This window comes from Cenococcum geophilum (assembly GCF_001692895.1).
Source record: "Cenococcum geophilum 1.58 unplaced genomic scaffold K441scaffold_25, whole genome shotgun sequence".
Taxonomy (NCBI): Eukaryota; Fungi; Ascomycota; class Dothideomycetes; order Gloniales; family Gloniaceae; genus Cenococcum; species Cenococcum geophilum.
Genome location: NW_027137583.1, coordinates 1,213,943 through 1,230,598, shown reverse-complemented (window position 1 = coordinate 1,230,598; position 16,656 = coordinate 1,213,943). Strand labels below are relative to the sequence as shown.

The 16,656-nt window shown below is 48.5% G+C and overlaps 5 protein-coding genes across 5 annotated transcripts; 2 read left to right on the top strand and 3 right to left on the bottom strand.

The window, feature by feature from the left end:
- Positions 1 to 1,369: 1,369 nt before the first annotated feature.
- Positions 1,370 to 2,761, bottom strand: K441DRAFT_661164 (uncharacterized protein). The gene is made up of 6 exons (XM_067648839.1): positions 2,722 to 2,761; positions 2,383 to 2,664; positions 2,175 to 2,311; positions 1,978 to 2,082; positions 1,763 to 1,915; positions 1,370 to 1,681 (listed from the first exon to the last, which is right to left on the bottom strand). Exons 2-6 carry the CDS (start codon positions 2,451 to 2,453, stop codon positions 1,470 to 1,472), a joined length of 678 nt encoding a protein of 225 aa, XP_067503284.1. The 5' UTR covers positions 2,454 to 2,664; positions 2,722 to 2,761; the 3' UTR covers positions 1,370 to 1,469.
- A 1,627-nt stretch (positions 2,762 to 4,388) lies between these two features.
- Positions 4,389 to 8,852, top strand: K441DRAFT_468343 (uncharacterized protein; the record flags this gene model as incomplete). Its single annotated transcript, XM_067641839.1, has 6 exons — positions 4,389 to 4,796; positions 4,863 to 5,918; positions 6,018 to 7,278; positions 7,567 to 8,099; positions 8,175 to 8,496; positions 8,611 to 8,852. Coding segments are annotated over 6 exons (3,822 nt in total), but the record flags the coding sequence as incomplete, so codon positions are not given.
- A 1,571-nt stretch (positions 8,853 to 10,423) lies between these two features.
- Positions 10,424 to 13,179, top strand: K441DRAFT_637909 (Flavocytochrome c). Its single transcript, XM_067646523.1, has 5 exons — positions 10,424 to 10,738; positions 10,793 to 10,861; positions 10,916 to 11,153; positions 11,210 to 11,673; positions 11,728 to 13,179. Exons 1-5 carry the CDS (start codon positions 10,705 to 10,707, stop codon positions 12,825 to 12,827), a joined length of 1,905 nt encoding a protein of 634 aa, XP_067503282.1. The 5' UTR covers positions 10,424 to 10,704; the 3' UTR covers positions 12,828 to 13,179.
- Positions 13,180 to 13,221: 42 nt separating this feature from the next.
- Positions 13,222 to 14,993, bottom strand: K441DRAFT_697016 (uncharacterized protein). Its single transcript, XM_067652942.1, has 2 exons — positions 14,736 to 14,993; positions 13,222 to 14,624 (listed from the first exon to the last, which is right to left on the bottom strand). The coding sequence occupies exons 1-2, from the start codon at positions 14,977 to 14,979 to the stop codon at positions 13,258 to 13,260; spliced, it is 1,611 nt and encodes a 536-aa protein (XP_067503281.1). The 5' UTR covers positions 14,980 to 14,993; the 3' UTR covers positions 13,222 to 13,257.
- A 787-nt stretch (positions 14,994 to 15,780) lies between these two features.
- K441DRAFT_564197 (uncharacterized protein) lies at positions 15,781 to 16,513 on the bottom strand (the record flags this gene model as incomplete). Its single annotated transcript, XM_067643638.1, has 2 exons — positions 15,781 to 16,395; positions 16,454 to 16,513. 2 exons carry the CDS (start codon positions 16,511 to 16,513, stop codon positions 15,781 to 15,783), a joined length of 675 nt encoding a protein of 224 aa, XP_067503280.1.
- Between the last annotated feature and the right edge of the window lie 143 nt (positions 16,514 to 16,656).

Sequence of the window (16,656 nt, the reverse complement as noted above, 5' to 3'; positions counted from 1 at the left end):
TCCTATATTAGAGCCTCCTTTATAGAGCCCTAAATAATTATAAACCTATACTTTAACTTATTATTATTACTATAAAACTATAATATCTTTTACTACCACTCTTAAAATAAAAATATATCCTCTTCAGTCTAGAGGTAAACACCAGAATTAAAAGTACGCGTATGGTCAAGGAGCCTTGATTCTATTAGCTGGCTCTTATCGATAACCGTAGGGCGAATTTCATTGTGCTAAAGGATACCTTATATACTTCTCTACGTCTAATTATCTCTAAAATACTACGAGCTAAAAGCTCTTTTTCTTCTCTATCGCCTCTATATTATAGCAATATTATAGCTCTATTCTACGAGAAGTTAGATATCCCTTAACCCGCTAGCGTCTATAAACAACGCGTACAGTCGATTGTGTTGATCTAATTGGCTGATTCTTATCGATAAAGCGTGGACGAATTTCAGCTGGTTAAGGGATAGGTACTGTGGTATCAAGGGTAAGTTTTGTGCCAAGACTCTAATAATTTGTAAGGGACTTGGCACAAAACTTACCCTTGACACCACAGTAGTCGGTTAGATTTTATCGCAATCTTGCCTTACTACCATACCTTATATACTTCTCTACGTCTAATTATCTCCAAAATAGTGCGAGCTAAAAGCCCTTTGTCTTCTCTATCGCCTTTATATTGTGGCGATATCGTAGCTTTATTATATAAGAAGTTGGACATAGGCAGTCGGTTAGTTTTAGTCTAAAATCCAACTCGCGTTTTGTGACGATATATCTCGCCCCTTACTATTCCTAGTAGTGGGATAATTTATATAAATAGAGATATAATTACCTAAAGAATCTATTAAATCAATAAAATATATAATAACTATTATAGTAGGGACATGGCTCGTAGAAATACACAAAATTTGATTTTTAAAACATTCAGTTACCACCAAAGCGACGTCCATAAACTCTCAGACACTCCGCAGAAGATTTGCTGGTGACAGGGGGCTGAAACTAGTTCACGGTTCTGATTGGTCTAGGAGTTCGCAAGAGCTAGTATGCAGCCCGTGCGTTGCCCCGGGTCACCTGAATCTTCTGCGAAGCGTCGGATTTATGAGATAACATATTCCTGAGCACGGCAATTTAATCCTATTGATATGATTGGCTAAATCCTTATCGATAACGGATGTACGCAACATGGCGGGTTCAGGGATACTTGGTCACTTTTACATGTATGGTTAAGATATACTCATGCCGGCCGTTCCTTTCGTATCTGGTGCCCTTGTTGCCATGCTGTTTTCTTCAGACATGTTCAGATCTGGATACTCGTCGTGATCGTATTTCTCTTGCAGTGTAAATATGAGGTAACTAAAGGAAATGTGTGTATAATGACTAGTTTCTAACCTACACGATTACCCAGATATTGCTCACTATTAGCGAGCTTATCAAAGCCGACTCTTCTTATTGCCTTGGTTTTCAGAATCTCTTACTTACACCTCGTTCGACAATGCACCGCCATCTGGCCCACTAGCAGCTCCTAGAGCGTCCATGTACTTACGCATGACGTCATCGGTGGTGTTGCCAACGAAGAAGGTCCCCATTATCTGCGCTGTCATCTCCGCGTGTGTGATAATTCCGAGACGGAATGCGTCGTGCATTAGGTCCGTCAGGGAGTGTTGAGTTACGCCCCGTCTGATGTGCTCTATATCCTACAGTCAGTCGGTTAACTTACGGGGGTGCAACTGCTGCAGTGGTAGTGGAAGTAGGTATTGGTTGAACTGACTCTTCATAACTTTGTTTCTGCTCTTCAACATTTTGATCTCGTACTTCATTAGGGAAGTCTTTGGGTATTCCGTCTTCAGGCCAATCTCATGGCCGAGGCTCTTGATGGTGTAGTCGATGGGATCGCTCTTGAAGCTGAAATATTTCTCAGGTACTTTGAAAACTGTCAGCTAAAAGAGAACCGGGGAAAATGATATAGGACCATAATTTACTAACATTTGAGGTCTTTCTCCCTTTCTTTCGTGTTGACGACATCCAAGTTTATGTCCGAGGGTTTGACCTTGGCATCTCTGAGGATATCACGGATGGCCTCCTCGTCCTCTGGTTCGAGCGGTAATCTTATCAACATCATCGTCGCCCGTGTGTGCATGACAGGAACCAGCAAACACTTGCGGCTGCAAAGGGGAGCTTACTGTAAATAACTATTCCTTTCTCAAAGCGAGATTCCGCTGAATAACTTATGAGAAAGAAGACGTCGACAAAGCCGATGAGACGTATCTTGCCGCCCCATCTCTCCCCGTTTATCAAAACCTCCCATGGATGGATATTGCTATTGCAACGATTAGAAGAGTAATAGGAAGCATGAAACCGAAGGTCTGGCTGGGCGCATGAGGTACGCACTAATCACACTCTAGGGACTTGTCCTGAATAGATCTTTGGAAAACCCGTAGCACGCGATGATAAGATGCCATGACGATTCAAGGCTCAGTGACACTCAATGCACAGTGTCTCTCGGCGATGGGCCGGACGCGTAAAGATAGTTTCGGTATATTTGAATGAGGCCTAAAACTTAGAGCAGAAATCCGCCCTTATCCTAGGGACATGAATCGCCCCTTTCCCATGAAGACAACGTTCAGGCTATTTTCCAGCCTTGCATTTCAGCACTTCAAAATTTCTGGACCCCTGTTGGCCAACTGAGCTGAAAGTCGGTTTTGTTTGCAGATCAAAAGCTTTGCTCACCGCTAATTACTGCAGAAAATAATGCTTGACAGCACCCGTTCCCGCCTCGGTGGCCTGTGCAGCAGTTCTCTCCCTCTCCACACAGGCTGGAACCCACGAGAGGGGGCTCCCCTTTCAAAGGCGGTAGGCTGCGACGATGACATGGACTTCCGCTACTGCTTCACGCTCAGCCTTATGCAGGCATTTTTGGCGATGGGCTGTAGGAGGCTTTATTGGACCGTTTTTTTGGCAATCCACCTCTTGAACCACGTGTAGCAGTCGGTATGGCGCAGGTTTTGATCCCTGTCTCCCCCCTGTCCCCATCCTGTACGAGGCTTGCATAATAAAATAAGGTGGCTTACACAACTCCCGCCAAGCAGGCGGATGGTGGGTCAGTTGAACCCCTTGGTGGATGGGCTGTACACTAATCTACCTATTTTACGGGTATACAAGGGGGCCACCTGAGCGGGCTGCCGCGCCCACCCTGCAAGTTTTGTGACATTTTAGTAGTATCCACACTATTTTCTTAGAATATTACTATATTGCCACCAAACTTGCAGGGTGGGCGCGGCGGCCCGCTCAGGAGGCCCCCTTGTAACTGAAGTGTTAGTGCCCGTGATAGGGCTGGCTACCCGCCTATTCATGGGCTTAAGGCGTAATCACGTGATTTTAACTATATATTACCATTTTTAATATAAAGCCCCTATAAAGCTGTAGATATACATTCTGTACAGGGAGACTTAGGGGTTGTTCGGTTGTGAAAGCGTCAGATTGAATCTGAACTGAAAGTCTGGCAGAACGAACGCGTTCCTTCCCGATTTGACACGCGTATGTGGCTCTACGGGTTGCACGGACGTGTGCAATCTGAAGCCTTCAGATTCAAATGAGGAGCTTCAAGCTCCTGATTTGAACTGATGCCAAGACCTCGGTTTAGATTCTATATACGGTAAAATTGCCAAATTTTTAGTAACTTTTAGCGTGTTTTTTGGGCGGTCAGTGGAACATCAAAAATTTGTGGCTGAAGTCAAGTTGGACTGGAATTCAACCGAACGGTCGCCTCAGAATCAGATTGGAGCTCCAGATCAACTCCATTCTGAAGCCCTCATTCTGATCTGAACTTGCAACCGAACGACCCCTTAATAAAATCAACAGCACGTGAGGGGCGTACGAAGGGGCCCCCTGTCGAATTTTAACGACGGCGTCGTATGCTAAATCTGCCGCCAACTGCTTGCGGCAGGTGGTTCGATGATCCTAATTTCCTCGACAAAACGGTCTATTGAAGCTGCCTGAACAACAATACAAATGAGGGGCCACAACCAATAGCTTGCCAAGGCCGGTTCTGCGCGCAATCCACTTCGGTCAACGTCTCTGCACAACCTGTTTCAAATCTCTGGAGGACGTCCAGGGTGCGGGAACAAGGCTGTTGATTAAATATTGCAAGTGTGCTCTATCTCGGTTCGCTGTCAGCATGAAAATTGTCCACCGCCTCATAAAAACTAGCCGTATTACCGCAGGTAGTACGTCTGGCATTTTTGCCTGAAATCCAACATCTCTCAATACGGGCTCAGTACTAGAGAAAAGCTCAAATTCCCTTACCTCTCTGCATTACTGCAAATGCGGCAATGGACTATGTCAACGCGAAAGCCTCGGACCTGGCGGCGAGGTCCACAGCGGCTTTCAAAATCGCCATTAGCGAGAACCCAGAGAAGATGCGGCGGATGTTGAATCTGTTGTTCATGTCCGACTTCAGGCCTACTTTCTACGATCCAGCGCGACGGGAAGCCAAAGAATCGTCCAATTTCTCTGGCCTCGACGATATCGAGCTACTAGATCCAACCTACTCATCGTCGGTTGGCAAACCTGGCGGCGTCCAAGGCCAGTACCCGGTCCGTATGTTCGACCTTGACACTATGAACCTCGTCGAATACCCGACTATTGGCACTCAAGGCCAGTACTGCATCCTCTCGCATAGTTGGAAGGGCCGCGAGATCGAATATAGTTACTTCACGAAGGCCAAAACCAAAGATTTCCGCCGCACGCCGAAGGATCCTCATGATGAGGATACCATAGATGATGATCCGAAGAAGGACGTCAGCGTGGATAGTGATTCTGAGAGCAGAAGCGAGGATGATGGTATGTCGGGGCCCGTCCCAGCTGGGCAGAGTGATCTGGACCTCATCAAACGCCAGTGTGAATTGGACATTGAAAAGGAAGAGAAAAATATCAAGAAGCTGGTCACAAGCGCTGTGTTGGCGGAGCTCGGGTTGGAAGAACCATGTGACGTCGTAGAGGAGCTTCTCTCTAGGCGTGTTGATGTGCAGATAGTCGAGAAGGGAGAGGATGGCAATGGAGGACTGCAAAATGCTAAGCGAAAGCTTGAAAGGGCGATTGCGGACCGTGAGTATGAGAGAATGGAGGACGAGGCCTTCAAGAAAGTGCTACGTGACCTCGGTCTCGAACATGACGAGATTGAGAAAGTGATCAAAGGGCCGAAGGAGGGCACAACTGAGAAGCCACCTAAAGATGATGTCACGGCCGCCGAGAATATACTGAAGGAAGCTAAGAAGAAAGAGACTGAAGAAAAGAAGAAAATCGATTTTTTCAAAAACCATAGCTACATCCGCGAGGCAGTCGACAAAATGATAGACTGCCTGCAGAGGAGAAATTCCGCAGTCAAAATCGAGGATTCGATTCTGCGAGCCAAAGAGATTTTCGGCAGGAAGATCTTCCCTAGGGCTGAGAAGCGATACCTGTGGATCGATTCATGCTGCATCAATAGGACTGACAACGGTGAGTATGTCACTAGCATCTCTGCGATGGGAGAGTGGTACGAGAACGCCGAATTCTGCTTGGTCCATCTGGACACCAAGCGGAATGTTCCGAAAGACTGGCTGGTCTACTGGAAGATTCTGAAGTCCCCCTCGACCCCTCCTCCACAACGCAACATCGAAAACTTCGATGGAATCGCTAGGGAAAGGCCGGAATGGGCTACGAGGGCGTGGACGCTGCAGGAGCTTGTTATGAGCAAGACAACCTTCTACGTTAATGCTGTGTGGGAGCTGTTGGACAGACCGGTGGAGAATCTTGGGCCGTATTACTATTTGTGCCCATTCATTGATCTCTACACGAGCGCCGATACTCACAATCCATACCTGGCAAACTTGGATAAGATAAATGAGGATGAAGTGACCAAAATCTTAGAAGATAGCGGCATTAAGGTATGATGAGCTCCATGCAAAATGTTCACTATATTCTAACCCTCGTTCTCCCACTTTCTCTATGCCAAAAAGGAAAACCTTGGCTTACGCTTAAAGCAGTACTCAGGTGGTGAGCTCAGTATAGCACGGAAACTTATCACCATTCTCGAAGCACTGGATCTTCAAATTCCCAGGGGCATCAACATGGAGACTGCAAGATCCAGGATTGTGCAAAGCGTCTATATCGCCGTCGAAGGCCTGATATCCGCCACCGAGAAGCCCAAGGAGGAGGTGAAAGAGCTGCTAGTCAAGTTGTTGAGTACTCTTGAACCGTCTCGATATTCCACAAGCAGTAGCTTCGACGACTTGAAACGGGAAAGTATTAGACATGCCATTAACATCGTGCTCAGGAAGCTGGTTGGGGAGATACAAATCCCCATCCTGGATGACAGGAAGAAAGTCGCCAAATTTTCAAAGATCGAGGGTCTCAATCTTTGGCAGAGCGGACTTATGACGAGTCGCTTTTCAACCGAAAAAGTCATGGCACTGGCATGTCCAAGAGACGCTACGGTTATGACGGATCGAGCATACTCACTGATGGGCATTCTCGGAGTCAAGTTCCCGACTTTCCCCGCAGAGGGGCTGACGAAGGCTCTTTCGAGGCTTCTAGATGAAGTGGTAATATCTTCAAACGACGTTTCTGTCTTCAATTGGACCGGCAGCCAGTACGGCAGCCACATCAGAGGACGATCACTGTACCCATCGTCTCCAGAAGCGTACAAATTTGCCAAGGCCGAGAGCCGAACGATGAAGAAGGAGACACTGGCGGGGATTCTCCAGATCAAACGGTACGAGACCATGACAGATTTCCTGGACATATCGGGCATGCTTCGCGACGCGATTAAATTCGCAAAGGACACCGAACGGGAGAATATCCCCATCCACTGGGTGACAGAGATACTCAAGGTCGTCAAGGAATGTACATTCGAACAGCTGAGGCCGCATATCACGAATATCGGGAAGATTCTCAAGTACGTCGAGATTCATTTTGACTCGAAGCCAAAGCCGGTAGAACAAAGCGGCTCCCCTTCTCTCCCCAACTCCCCGGCTCCTGCCGCGGATAACCTTGGCCAAGCTTCCCCCAAAGAAGATGCCTCTTCGCTCGCTTCTCCATTTGGCACATTTCAAGCCCAGATGAGGATGCCTTCCATGCCGAAAGCTCCAAAATCGTTCAAGGTGCCCAAATTTGGCAGCAAGAAGAGTGAGCCTGAGACACCGCCACCCGCTGCACCAGCCCCAGCTCCGCCGAAGCGAGGTATCGGAGGTTTCAAGGCCCCATCGATGAAATCTTTTGGAAAGAAAGACTCGGCACCTGCACCACGTCCGGATCCGGTTGTAGCCTCGGTTGCAGCCCCGGCCCCGGCCCCGGCCCCGGCCCCGGCAACGAACGCACCAAAAGTGGCATCCCCTTCAGCATCTTCCGCAAAATCGTCAACGGAGACTTGCGAAACTGACGAGGAGCAATTAGATAAAGACGTAGTGGCTTATATTAAGAGAATCGGGGATAACGAGGAAAAGAAGGAGGAGAAGGAAGAGGAGAAGAAGGAAGGAGAAGAAGCGAATGAGAATGAGGAGGAAAAGAAACAAGAGGAAGAACCAAAAAAGCAAGTCGAGGGCGAAAACGAACCCGAGCTACCCTCCGAGCTCAAAAAAGTCCTCTCCACCATCCCCAAGCGCCAATTCTCCAAGCCATACATCAAGCCCGAGGAAATCGACACCATGATCTCACCGAACCCAATTATCATCAAGAATTCCGGCATCGAGGGCTCCTTCGACATCCAGCGCGTCATCATCTCTATGCTGCAGCCTGAGAAGCTTCGGCGCCAGGTCAAAATGGCGGTTAGTCCCCATCAGAAGATTTCTGGGTGGTGTACTATTAGTACGGGGTTTGCGATGGTTATGGTGAATTTTTCTTGTGAGAAACATATTCTTCAGAAGGAACTTGATGTCGTTCAGGGTATTGAGCACAAGATTTTTAAGGGTAAAAGTGAGGCGCGGGATGATGACGATGAAGAAGACGAGGGTAAGGGATCGGAAGGCCAGGCAGACAATCAAGTTGGGGGAGAGGAAGGAGAAGAGGAGAAGGAGAAAGAAGAGAAAAAGAGGAATAAAGGCAAGAGCAGATTCATGAGCAGATTCTCGGTTACGGGGGCGGCAACAGATGGCGAGAAAGCGGGCGAGACGAAACAGCAGGACGACGATTTTGATTTAAAGAAGGAAGGCGCCAAAGTCAGCAACATGATCAAGTTCGTCCAAGAGCAAAATCTCTCTGTGGTCGCCGGTGAGTGGGTCCTAGCACGTTTCTCTGGGGTGAAAAGTGCCAAATGGTTCCTCTGCAACTTAGAACTAGGTGGCTCCGGACGCGACTTTTACGGCCACCGTATCGCGACCGATGAAATCGACTTCCGCAATGCTTCTCCCGAGTTTGGCCTCATCACATACTGGGAGACCTACATGGAGCGCAAGAAGCGCAAACTGTGCGGCATTCTCCTCCGCATCATGCACAGCAAAAGCTTGGGCGCCCGCAAAGCCAAGCTCAGTGAAAGCCTCGACGGCATGATCGCCAAACAAATCCGCAGTCCCATCAGTCCCTTCAATGCCAGCGCCGACCCCGACAAACCCGCCAACGGCCCCGGCGATTCCGACGATGAAGCCGAAGGCGGATCCGGATTCAACGCTTTTATGGAACTGGGGGAAACGGCACTGGAGACGGTGACGGTGGGCCTGATTCAGAGATTCTATGAGATGCATGCGGAGCAGTTGGATCAGAATTTGAGTGCGGCGGTTTTTAAGAGGATTCCGTCGCATATGCAGGCTGCGTTGCAGTGTTTGGATGATAATAAGGATTTGATGCCGAGTATGTTTCATTCGGCGAGGAAGGTTCATATGTTTTGAGGGCTGTAGCGGGGTTAATTAATAGCTGTCTTTTGGTGACTTGTCGGTCTTTTGCGGATTAGGCTGCGGCGGAGAAGGGTGGGTTGTTGACGGTTTGGCTTCTACTGTCTTTTTTTGCAGATTTGAGGCTGTGACAGGAAGTTAAATTAAGGGCTAAGTTGCTCTGCTATTTACTGGCTTGCGACAAATTTAAGGAGGGGATGCCACGGAACTAGGGAGATACGGGAAATGAACACTGACATGCAGGACGGCGAGCGGAAACAGACATGAAGGCCTATGTGCGAATACTAAGTATTTCTATATACGGCCACCAAATCCTATTAATCTAATTAGTAGGCTCCTACCGATAACCTATATGCCTAAGTTAACGGGTTAGAGGGTGGATAAAAGCCGGCTCTATAATTAGAAGGTCCTCTCTTTATATAGAATTAGTAGGACTAATAGGGTCCCTTTAATCTAAATAGGTAGACCTACTTTACCAAATATAAATACTAAGGCTAAGAGATCTTATCTAGCGAGGATATATATATATCTCGGAACGGGGGGACTAGTAGCTAGGATGCGCGATTGACCTAAACCGGAATTTCAATGGCTCGGTTATAAAGGACGGTTAAAGAGTATTAAGAACTGGCTTCGCACTTACTAAGGAATAGGCCTAGATAGGCCGGTAAATAAGAAAAAGGAAAATAAGAAAAGGGAAGGATAAACGCGGCAGGGGGCGGCTATGCGTGAGGTTTGTTGAGAAAGGCCTTTTAGAGGCCTATATGAAGTATGTAGTACGCGACAGCGACTAAACGAACTGCTCCTCGCATTATGTTAATAGCAAACCTGATTCATAATCCTGAAGCCACTGTGGTGGGCTTAGTGGATTATGTCGTAGAATATTTGCTTCCAACTTGTAAACTTTAATGGATGACAAATGACAGCTGCAGAGAGCTATGGCCCAAGACTCTGAAACGCCGTCTTTCTCAGATGGACTGCAACTTCTGACTAACTTGTATGCCTCAAAAAGGTAGTACCAAGGTCACTAGGAGGCGAGACTGAGATGGTGAAATGTTAGTGCTTAGTACAGATTGAGGCGCGTTACGGACCCCCGACTGGCGTTCCAAGACGTCTGTACTGGCTGTCCCAAGATTCTGAAGCCACAAGTCTTTATCTAGAAGGTTTGATGTGTTGTTTCCTTTCCTTTTCGGTGATGTCCTTCGCATTGAAGAGAGATGTTGTCGTCGTTCACGGCAGCCGTCAGCGAGATTTGCTTCTTTCGTCCTCGGCGAACACTGACCCGAATGCCGGCCGCATTGAGGGGTTGTGCGTCTATTTCAGTGATGGATTGCAATGTTTATTTCACCGAATGTTGAACGACTGAATATTTAGAGGAACAAATGGTGCAAAAATAAACAATAGTTCGGTGAAGAGTGTGTGGTGGTTATGATGCTTTCACATGCTACATAGAAGCTCAGCAGGCCAGGTTCCTTCCCCGGACTCTCCAGTCCGGCTTCTCCATAATAGGCGCGTGACGGCGGGTAGTCTTCACATGCTGCGCCAGATTTCCCGCAGTAAAAGCACCTCGACTTAGAATTACCTGCTGCAGCCAACTAGACTTGACTGAAGTGTTAGAATCATTGAATAACGTGTTGCTTGTCATTCGCCACGGCCATCTTAACTCTGCACCTGCATTCGGCTAGAGCTCTCTTCTCCGCGCCGAGGCAAAACTCAATCTGGGCGCATCACTTCAGAGACCCACTCCTTAGCATTCCTCCACATACCCCGTCTTTTCTTTCTCACCTTCTCCCTCTTCCCATCTCTACCTTCGCTGTCTCTATTCAGTCACCGGACATATCGAACAGCCGTCATGCCTCAGAGAGTCATTGTTGTAGGTGCTGGATGTAAGCTACACGCCACTATCCTCGAATGCAACGGCAGCTGACTACAAGACATAGTGTCCGGCTTAAGCGCTGCTCATACTATCTACCTATCTGGTGGAAATGTATTACTGCTTGATAAGAATAGTAAGCTTCATTATGGAAATAGCATACCCAAATTGCCGGTCTAACATCATTCAGACTTCATGGGGGGCAACTCCACAAAGGCTACCTCGGGTATCAACGGCGCTCTCACAAGTACACAAGTGGATCACAAAATCGCCGACAGCGTCAAGCAATTCTACGATGACACTCTAAAGTCTGCACGAGATAAGGCGCGGCCGGATCTGATCAAGATTCTCACCTACAAGTCAGCCGCTGCCGTCGAGTGGTTACAGGATGTTTTCAACCTAGATTTAACCTTAGTTTCGCGGTTAGGGTATGTACACAGTCTCCCGCCATTACAACAATGTTGTTGTACTAATTCTCTCAAAGTGGTCACTCCCACCCCCGAACACACCGAGGCCACGATGCTAAGTTCCCCGGCATGGCTATCACATACGCCCTAATGCAGCGATTCGAGGAACTGGCCGAGAAAGAGCCAGAACGAGTCCAGCTCGTCAAGAAAGCCAAGGTGACCAAGATCAACAAGGACGGTAACAGCGTTTCTGGTGTGACATATCTGTTCAATGGCGAGGAGACGACAGTGAATGGTCCGGTTGTGCTCGCAACTGGTGGTTATGCCGCCGATTTCACCGAGACTTCACTTCTGAAGAAGCACCGACCGGATACATATGGCTTGTCCACCACAAACGGTGCACATGCTACCGGTGACGGACACAAGATGTTGATGGCGATTGGAGCGAATGGTATCGATATGGACAAGGTGCAGGTGCATCCAACTGGTTTGGTGGATCCTAAGGATCCTACCGCAAAGACGAAGTTCTTGGCTGCGGAGGGTGAGAGAATATATTATCTGTTCACAAAACAGACAAGAAGCTAACATTCCTCAGCTCTTCGTGGTGAAGGCGGTCTTCTCCTTAATAGCAAGGGCCAACGCTTCAGCGACGAGCTCGGCCACCGCGATTACGTATCTGGTAAGATGTGGGAAGAGAAGGAGAAGGGTCTCTGGCCCATCCGACTCATCCTTAACTCGAAAGCTTCCAACATCCTCGACTTCCATACCCGCCACTACTCCGGCCGTGGCCTGATGAAGAAGATGACGGGTAAGGAACTTGCCAAGGAGATCGGCTGCGGAGAGCAAGCTCTTCAGGCCACATTCAAGGACTACAATGCTATTGCGGACGGCAAGATGAAGGATCCTTTCGGCAAGAAGTTCTTCCACAACCTGCCCTTCAATATCAACGACACCTTCCACGTTGCGTTGATGGAGCCCGTGCTTCACTTCACCATGGGTGGTATTGAGATCAACGATCAAGCCCAGTGCCTCAACTCCGATGGCAAGCCATTCGATGGCCTCTTCGTCTGCGGTGAGTTGGCCGGTGGTGTACATGGTGCCAACCGTCTCGGTGGTTCCTCGCTTCTGGGCTGCGTTGTTTACGGCCGTGTCGCCGGCGAGTCGGCCTCAAAATACCTGTTCCAGCAGCTGCTAAGAAGTGGCGGCGGCTCCGCTGCTCAGCGTCTCGGTCAAATCTCCCTACACATCGACCCATCGCAGCCTGGCAAGGTAGCCGTTGAATGGGGCAGCGGCGCGTCGGGCACCTCATCCAGCGAGTCCAAAAGCTCGCAGCAATCACAGCAGTCCGCCGGGCCCGTGATAAAGGGCTCAGATGGCGACTTGGCGGGCCCTAGCGAAGTCACCGCGCCGTCCAGCATCAAGGACTTCAAGATCCCCGACAAGGAGTTCACGCTCGAGGAGGTGGCCAAGCACAATAAGAAGGACGACCTCTGGATCGCCGTTAAGGGCATCGTGCTCAACGTGACTAACTGGGTTGACGAGCACCCAGGCGGGCCCCAGGCCCTCTTCAGCCATATGGGCCGCGATGCCACCGAGGAGTTCGAGATGCTGCATGACGACGAGGTCATCCCCAAGTATGCGCCTGAAATCGTGATCGGCAGGGTCAAGGGCCAGAGCGTCACGCTGGAGTATTGAGTGTAATTAGGTGTGTTGTATTTGTATTGTTTGAGTGGGGATCTTGTCTAGTTTTACGAATCTTAAAGGCTGGGAGTCTGGCCGGGGCCGGAGTTAAGTTGTATCTGGTTCCTGTGTAATGGGGATACGAATAAATTTGGATGGCAAGACTATAGGGCCTTTTGCCCTTTGAATACGTGAAAGATTTTCTATCTCGTAACATCCGTACTTTCTGCTGGCTGTTTTGAGCCATTAATAACTCTCAAGGTAAACTTTTCGCGCTTTCCCTGTCTCTTTTATTACTGCCAATAGACAGCTGCAAAATCCCATGGAGACGTCCGTAATACCCGCATGATGCCAGCTAATGGTAAGGAAACTCATGAAAGCAGTTCTTTTCAACCCCTTTCTAAAGATCATGCCGCAAAACAACGAACTGACCACTATCCTAGCCTCAATCGACAACCCACTCATTGTGCCAGAACTCCCTGACACCTTTTGCTCCACCCGGCCCCAGCGCGCCTTCCAGCCCTCCCATCTCCTCATCCTCCGCACCACTAGCCCTTAGCGCCAGCAACACCACCTCCCTGAAGCTGCCCGCAACATCGCTGAAACTGATAACCTCTGCCCTGCCCAATAGCTTAGTCCGCGTGGTGCAGTATGGCAAGAGATCCATAACTGCACTCACTGGACTTGTTCCGTACGGATCATAAGCATTGCTGGCAGGCTTTGTGGCAGGCTTTGCTTCATAGCCCCGTTTGGGGTGACCCGAGCCGATTTCGGTCTGGGTTGCCTGGCCTGGGTGGATTTCTCTCACTGTTATTTCCACCGCTTTTCCCGGTCCGCGCTGCTTGAAATCTTGGTCATCGCTGGCTATATGAGGAGATGCCTGCTGAGGTGGAGGCGAAGGAGATAGTGGAGGTGCTGTAAGTCTAGACGTAGGGAGATTGCCAGGCCGAGTTGGCAATGCTGGCAGCGTGTCCTGCCACCCTTTAGGTAACGGGCTATATTTCGGCATCGGCAGATTCTTTAGTATTGGCGGTGGTGGAGGTCGCTGGGTCATATGTTTGGGTATCGCACTTGGTGGCTGTGGCCCTATCCTAACTTGTGCTGAGAGTAGCCCGGGTGGAGAGTGGGTTGGCATAACTGCTTGTGTGGGAGCAGTCGCTACCTGCTGCTTTAGTGGCATATCCGACTCTATTTCTGGCGCCGTATTGCGAGGGAGCGGTGCTGCCTGTGATGCAGGGAATGGCATCTTTCCCGCTTGCTGAACCGGCAATAGTGTTCCAGGAGGTGGTGGCAGTGCTATTGAATCGGGAGGTGTAGGCAAGATCTTCATTTTATTCTGCCGTTTCCTTAGCTTCTTTGAATCACCCGACAGTATTCCACGTGTACAACTGCTTAAAATCCCGGGTAATGCCTCTTTCGCCCCGAACGGCTGAATGTTAAGCACATTGAGGTCGTCATCATGCGACATCTTTACATGCGTAGTTAAAACGCTCAAAGCATGAATACCACGAAACATCATGTCACCCTCAGTAGGTTTTGTGCTAAGGTAAGCCACATCCTTACTATCCTCTTGTTGCTCGATGACGTCCGGGGACAAGAAAAACAGAACCACTACGTCAACGCCACCACTGATATATCGAAATTTTTCCAGTAGCTTGACGGTATCTTGAAGGGCTTCTGCTGGCTGGATCATTGAGGGTGTGAGAATAACGCATCGAAGCCAGCGCTGTTGGGGGCCATTTGGCGGGGCAGGGTCTGAACGAGGGCAGTAGGGGATTGGGACAGCGAGGTCGTGGTCGCCAAGATTTGTTTCTATTAGAACATTAGCGGGAAGTATGACAAATTCGAACTTGGAACGATTCTGATGAGAATGAAGTGACAGGAGGGGCGTTTGGAGCGAGATGAAGGTAGTATATCAATCACCTATAAGACCGAGCCCGTCTGGGCTATTAATGTACTCAATAACAGACGTTAGGGACGGACGACGTTTGAGTTTGGAACACCACATGGCGTTGGCGCTACTCCGTAGGCGTGTAGAAAGTGACTGTACTGACTCTAGCAGGAGAAGTTTGGCGAGTAGTGCAAGATCAACGCTAACAAATTCAATGAAGTATTTAGACGAATCTGCTAGTAGCGAGAAATGCGAGGCTCGGCTCTGATGAAGCATATTGGAAGATGTCACTAGACGAAGTGTGAGTGACGGTGGAAGATCGTGGCTCCTTCCTCGACGGAAACAACTGCGACTGTCCGCCCCGTGCGCTATTTCTCAATATAAAAATTCTGAGGGCCTCTCCTTAACAAGACACTTGGGATAGTTGGAGAATTAGAGGTTTATTCTTTTATTTTATTTTTTTTAAAAAAAGGGGTATTAGGCTCTTGATAGACTGGTAGTCGTGGGCTGCTTCTGTGGTCAACAAAAGGAAAAATGCGCAAAAATTACTCCTTGTAGAATATCGTATACAGCAGCTAGAAATATCCTGCACACGAATTGACCAATGGATCAACGATGAGCTGGTAATTTGATGAAATGTGCTACGTACTCTACAATCGTGCACTGATCAACAACCCAAGCGAACAGTCTCCTCTATATCATTGTCCTAAAATACGTCTGGACCAGCCTTATGGCTTGACATCTACAAAAAATTACGATGCCTAAAAGATATTACTACAGATTTAGTTTTTCCTTGAACTCCGATCGACTCCTCACATCATGGCGGAGGGGAGAGAACAACTGGGACAGGTTCCGGAATCAAGTCTATTCTTACAAGGAACTCTCCGCAGAGAAGTGGTATGCACGATCCAGTATTGTACATCAAACTTTTCTCCACTAATTTCCAACCGAAGTGGAGTGAACTATTGGGGGTAAAATGTCTCCGACCTGAGCCGCCATTGGGGAGACGTAGCTACCTCGAGGGATGGTCTCGACTCGATCAAGATTCTTTGGCTTAGAATACGCCAATGACCGGTTTCACTTTTGCTTTTCTAATGATTCTTTAGGAGAAGCATTGGAAGATGCTTTGCTGTCTTGATCTTTTGTTGTTTTGGAACCCTCGGGTTTGATGCTGGGCTCTGACGTCTGCTTGCCCTTTTCCGCTGCTAATTCAGCTTCAAGGGCACCGAGTTTAGTCTCGAGCATCTCCAATTTGTCTGTTACATCCTCATGGCGATTCTTTTCCTTTCTCCTCGATCGCCATTGCTCAAAGATGATAACGCTGATGCCCACAGCGAATAGGAATGTTTCGGAAATAAAATTTGCACCCGTCTCAATAGCCTTTGCTTCCGTGAGTGGCCGTATTCGCGGTTTATGAGCAGCTTTAGCCTTTGCTGTAATTGCTTCTCTATCTTTGGCCGTCAGAGCTTCCTCGGCCTTCGTCTCGGCTTCTGTTTTGACTGTCGGTGCTTGTGCCCTTTTCCTTCTTGCCTCTGCTTCCGCAACCTCCTTTGCTATTTGCCGGTCGATAACTGCTGGATCTTGTAATAGCCCGAGCCGCATGCGCATGTCAATTCGGTGAAGACCCTGCGCAAACCTGACACAGACTTTCCGAAACCGTTCGTGCTCATGAGCATTTCTTTTGATTGTGTTCTATTGTGTAACGGTTAGCAGCGATTAGTCAATGCTAATGATATTCAGCACTGCTTACTGCTATAGGCTTGGCTAAGGTCCGCACGACCAATGATGTAATCTTAAGGGTAAGAGACATGGCGATTTAGCTGCTTGGGAGAGGAAATGAAAAAAGCGAGGGCAACTCTAGGCATTGGATGTGCTACGTCTCATATCTTGTGAAGACGACAAGAGAGGGTCTCCTATAATACTGACATGATAATCTTTGAAAAACAACGAAGA

What these genes read in the sequence shown, in the direction of transcription:
- K441DRAFT_637909 (XM_067646523.1), top strand. Translation starts at nt 10,705, where the DNA reads ATGCCTCAGAGAGTCATTGTTGTAGGTGCTGGAT. An exon ending in CATTGTTGTAGGTGCTGGAT is followed by an intron (nt 10,739 to 10,792) that starts GTAAGCTACACG and finishes TACAAGACATAG; the next exon opens with TGTCCGGCTTAAGCGCTGCT. An exon ending in GAAGTTCTTGGCTGCGGAGG is followed by an intron (nt 11,674 to 11,727) that starts GTGAGAGAATAT and finishes AACATTCCTCAG; the next exon opens with CTCTTCGTGGTGAAGGCGGT.
- K441DRAFT_661164 (XM_067648839.1), bottom strand. Translation starts at nt 2,453, where the DNA reads ATGGCATCTTATCATCGCGTGCTACGGGTTTTCCAAAGATCTATTCAG. An exon ending in GAAAGGAATAGTTATTTACA is followed by an intron (nt 2,083 to 2,174) that starts GTAAGCTCCCCT and finishes CGCTCGAACCAG; the next exon opens with AGGACGAGGAGGCCATCCGT. An exon ending in AAGGGAGAAAGACCTCAAAT is followed by an intron (nt 1,916 to 1,977) that starts GTTAGTAAATTA and finishes CAGTTTTCAAAG; the next exon opens with TACCTGAGAAATATTTCAGC.
- K441DRAFT_697016 (XM_067652942.1), bottom strand. Translation starts at nt 14,979, where the DNA reads ATGCTTCATCAGAGCCGAGCCTCGCATTTCTCGCTACTAGCAGATTCG. An exon ending in AGACGGGCTCGGTCTTATAG is followed by an intron (nt 14,625 to 14,735) that starts GTGATTGATATA and finishes ATGTTCTAATAG; the next exon opens with AAACAAATCTTGGCGACCAC.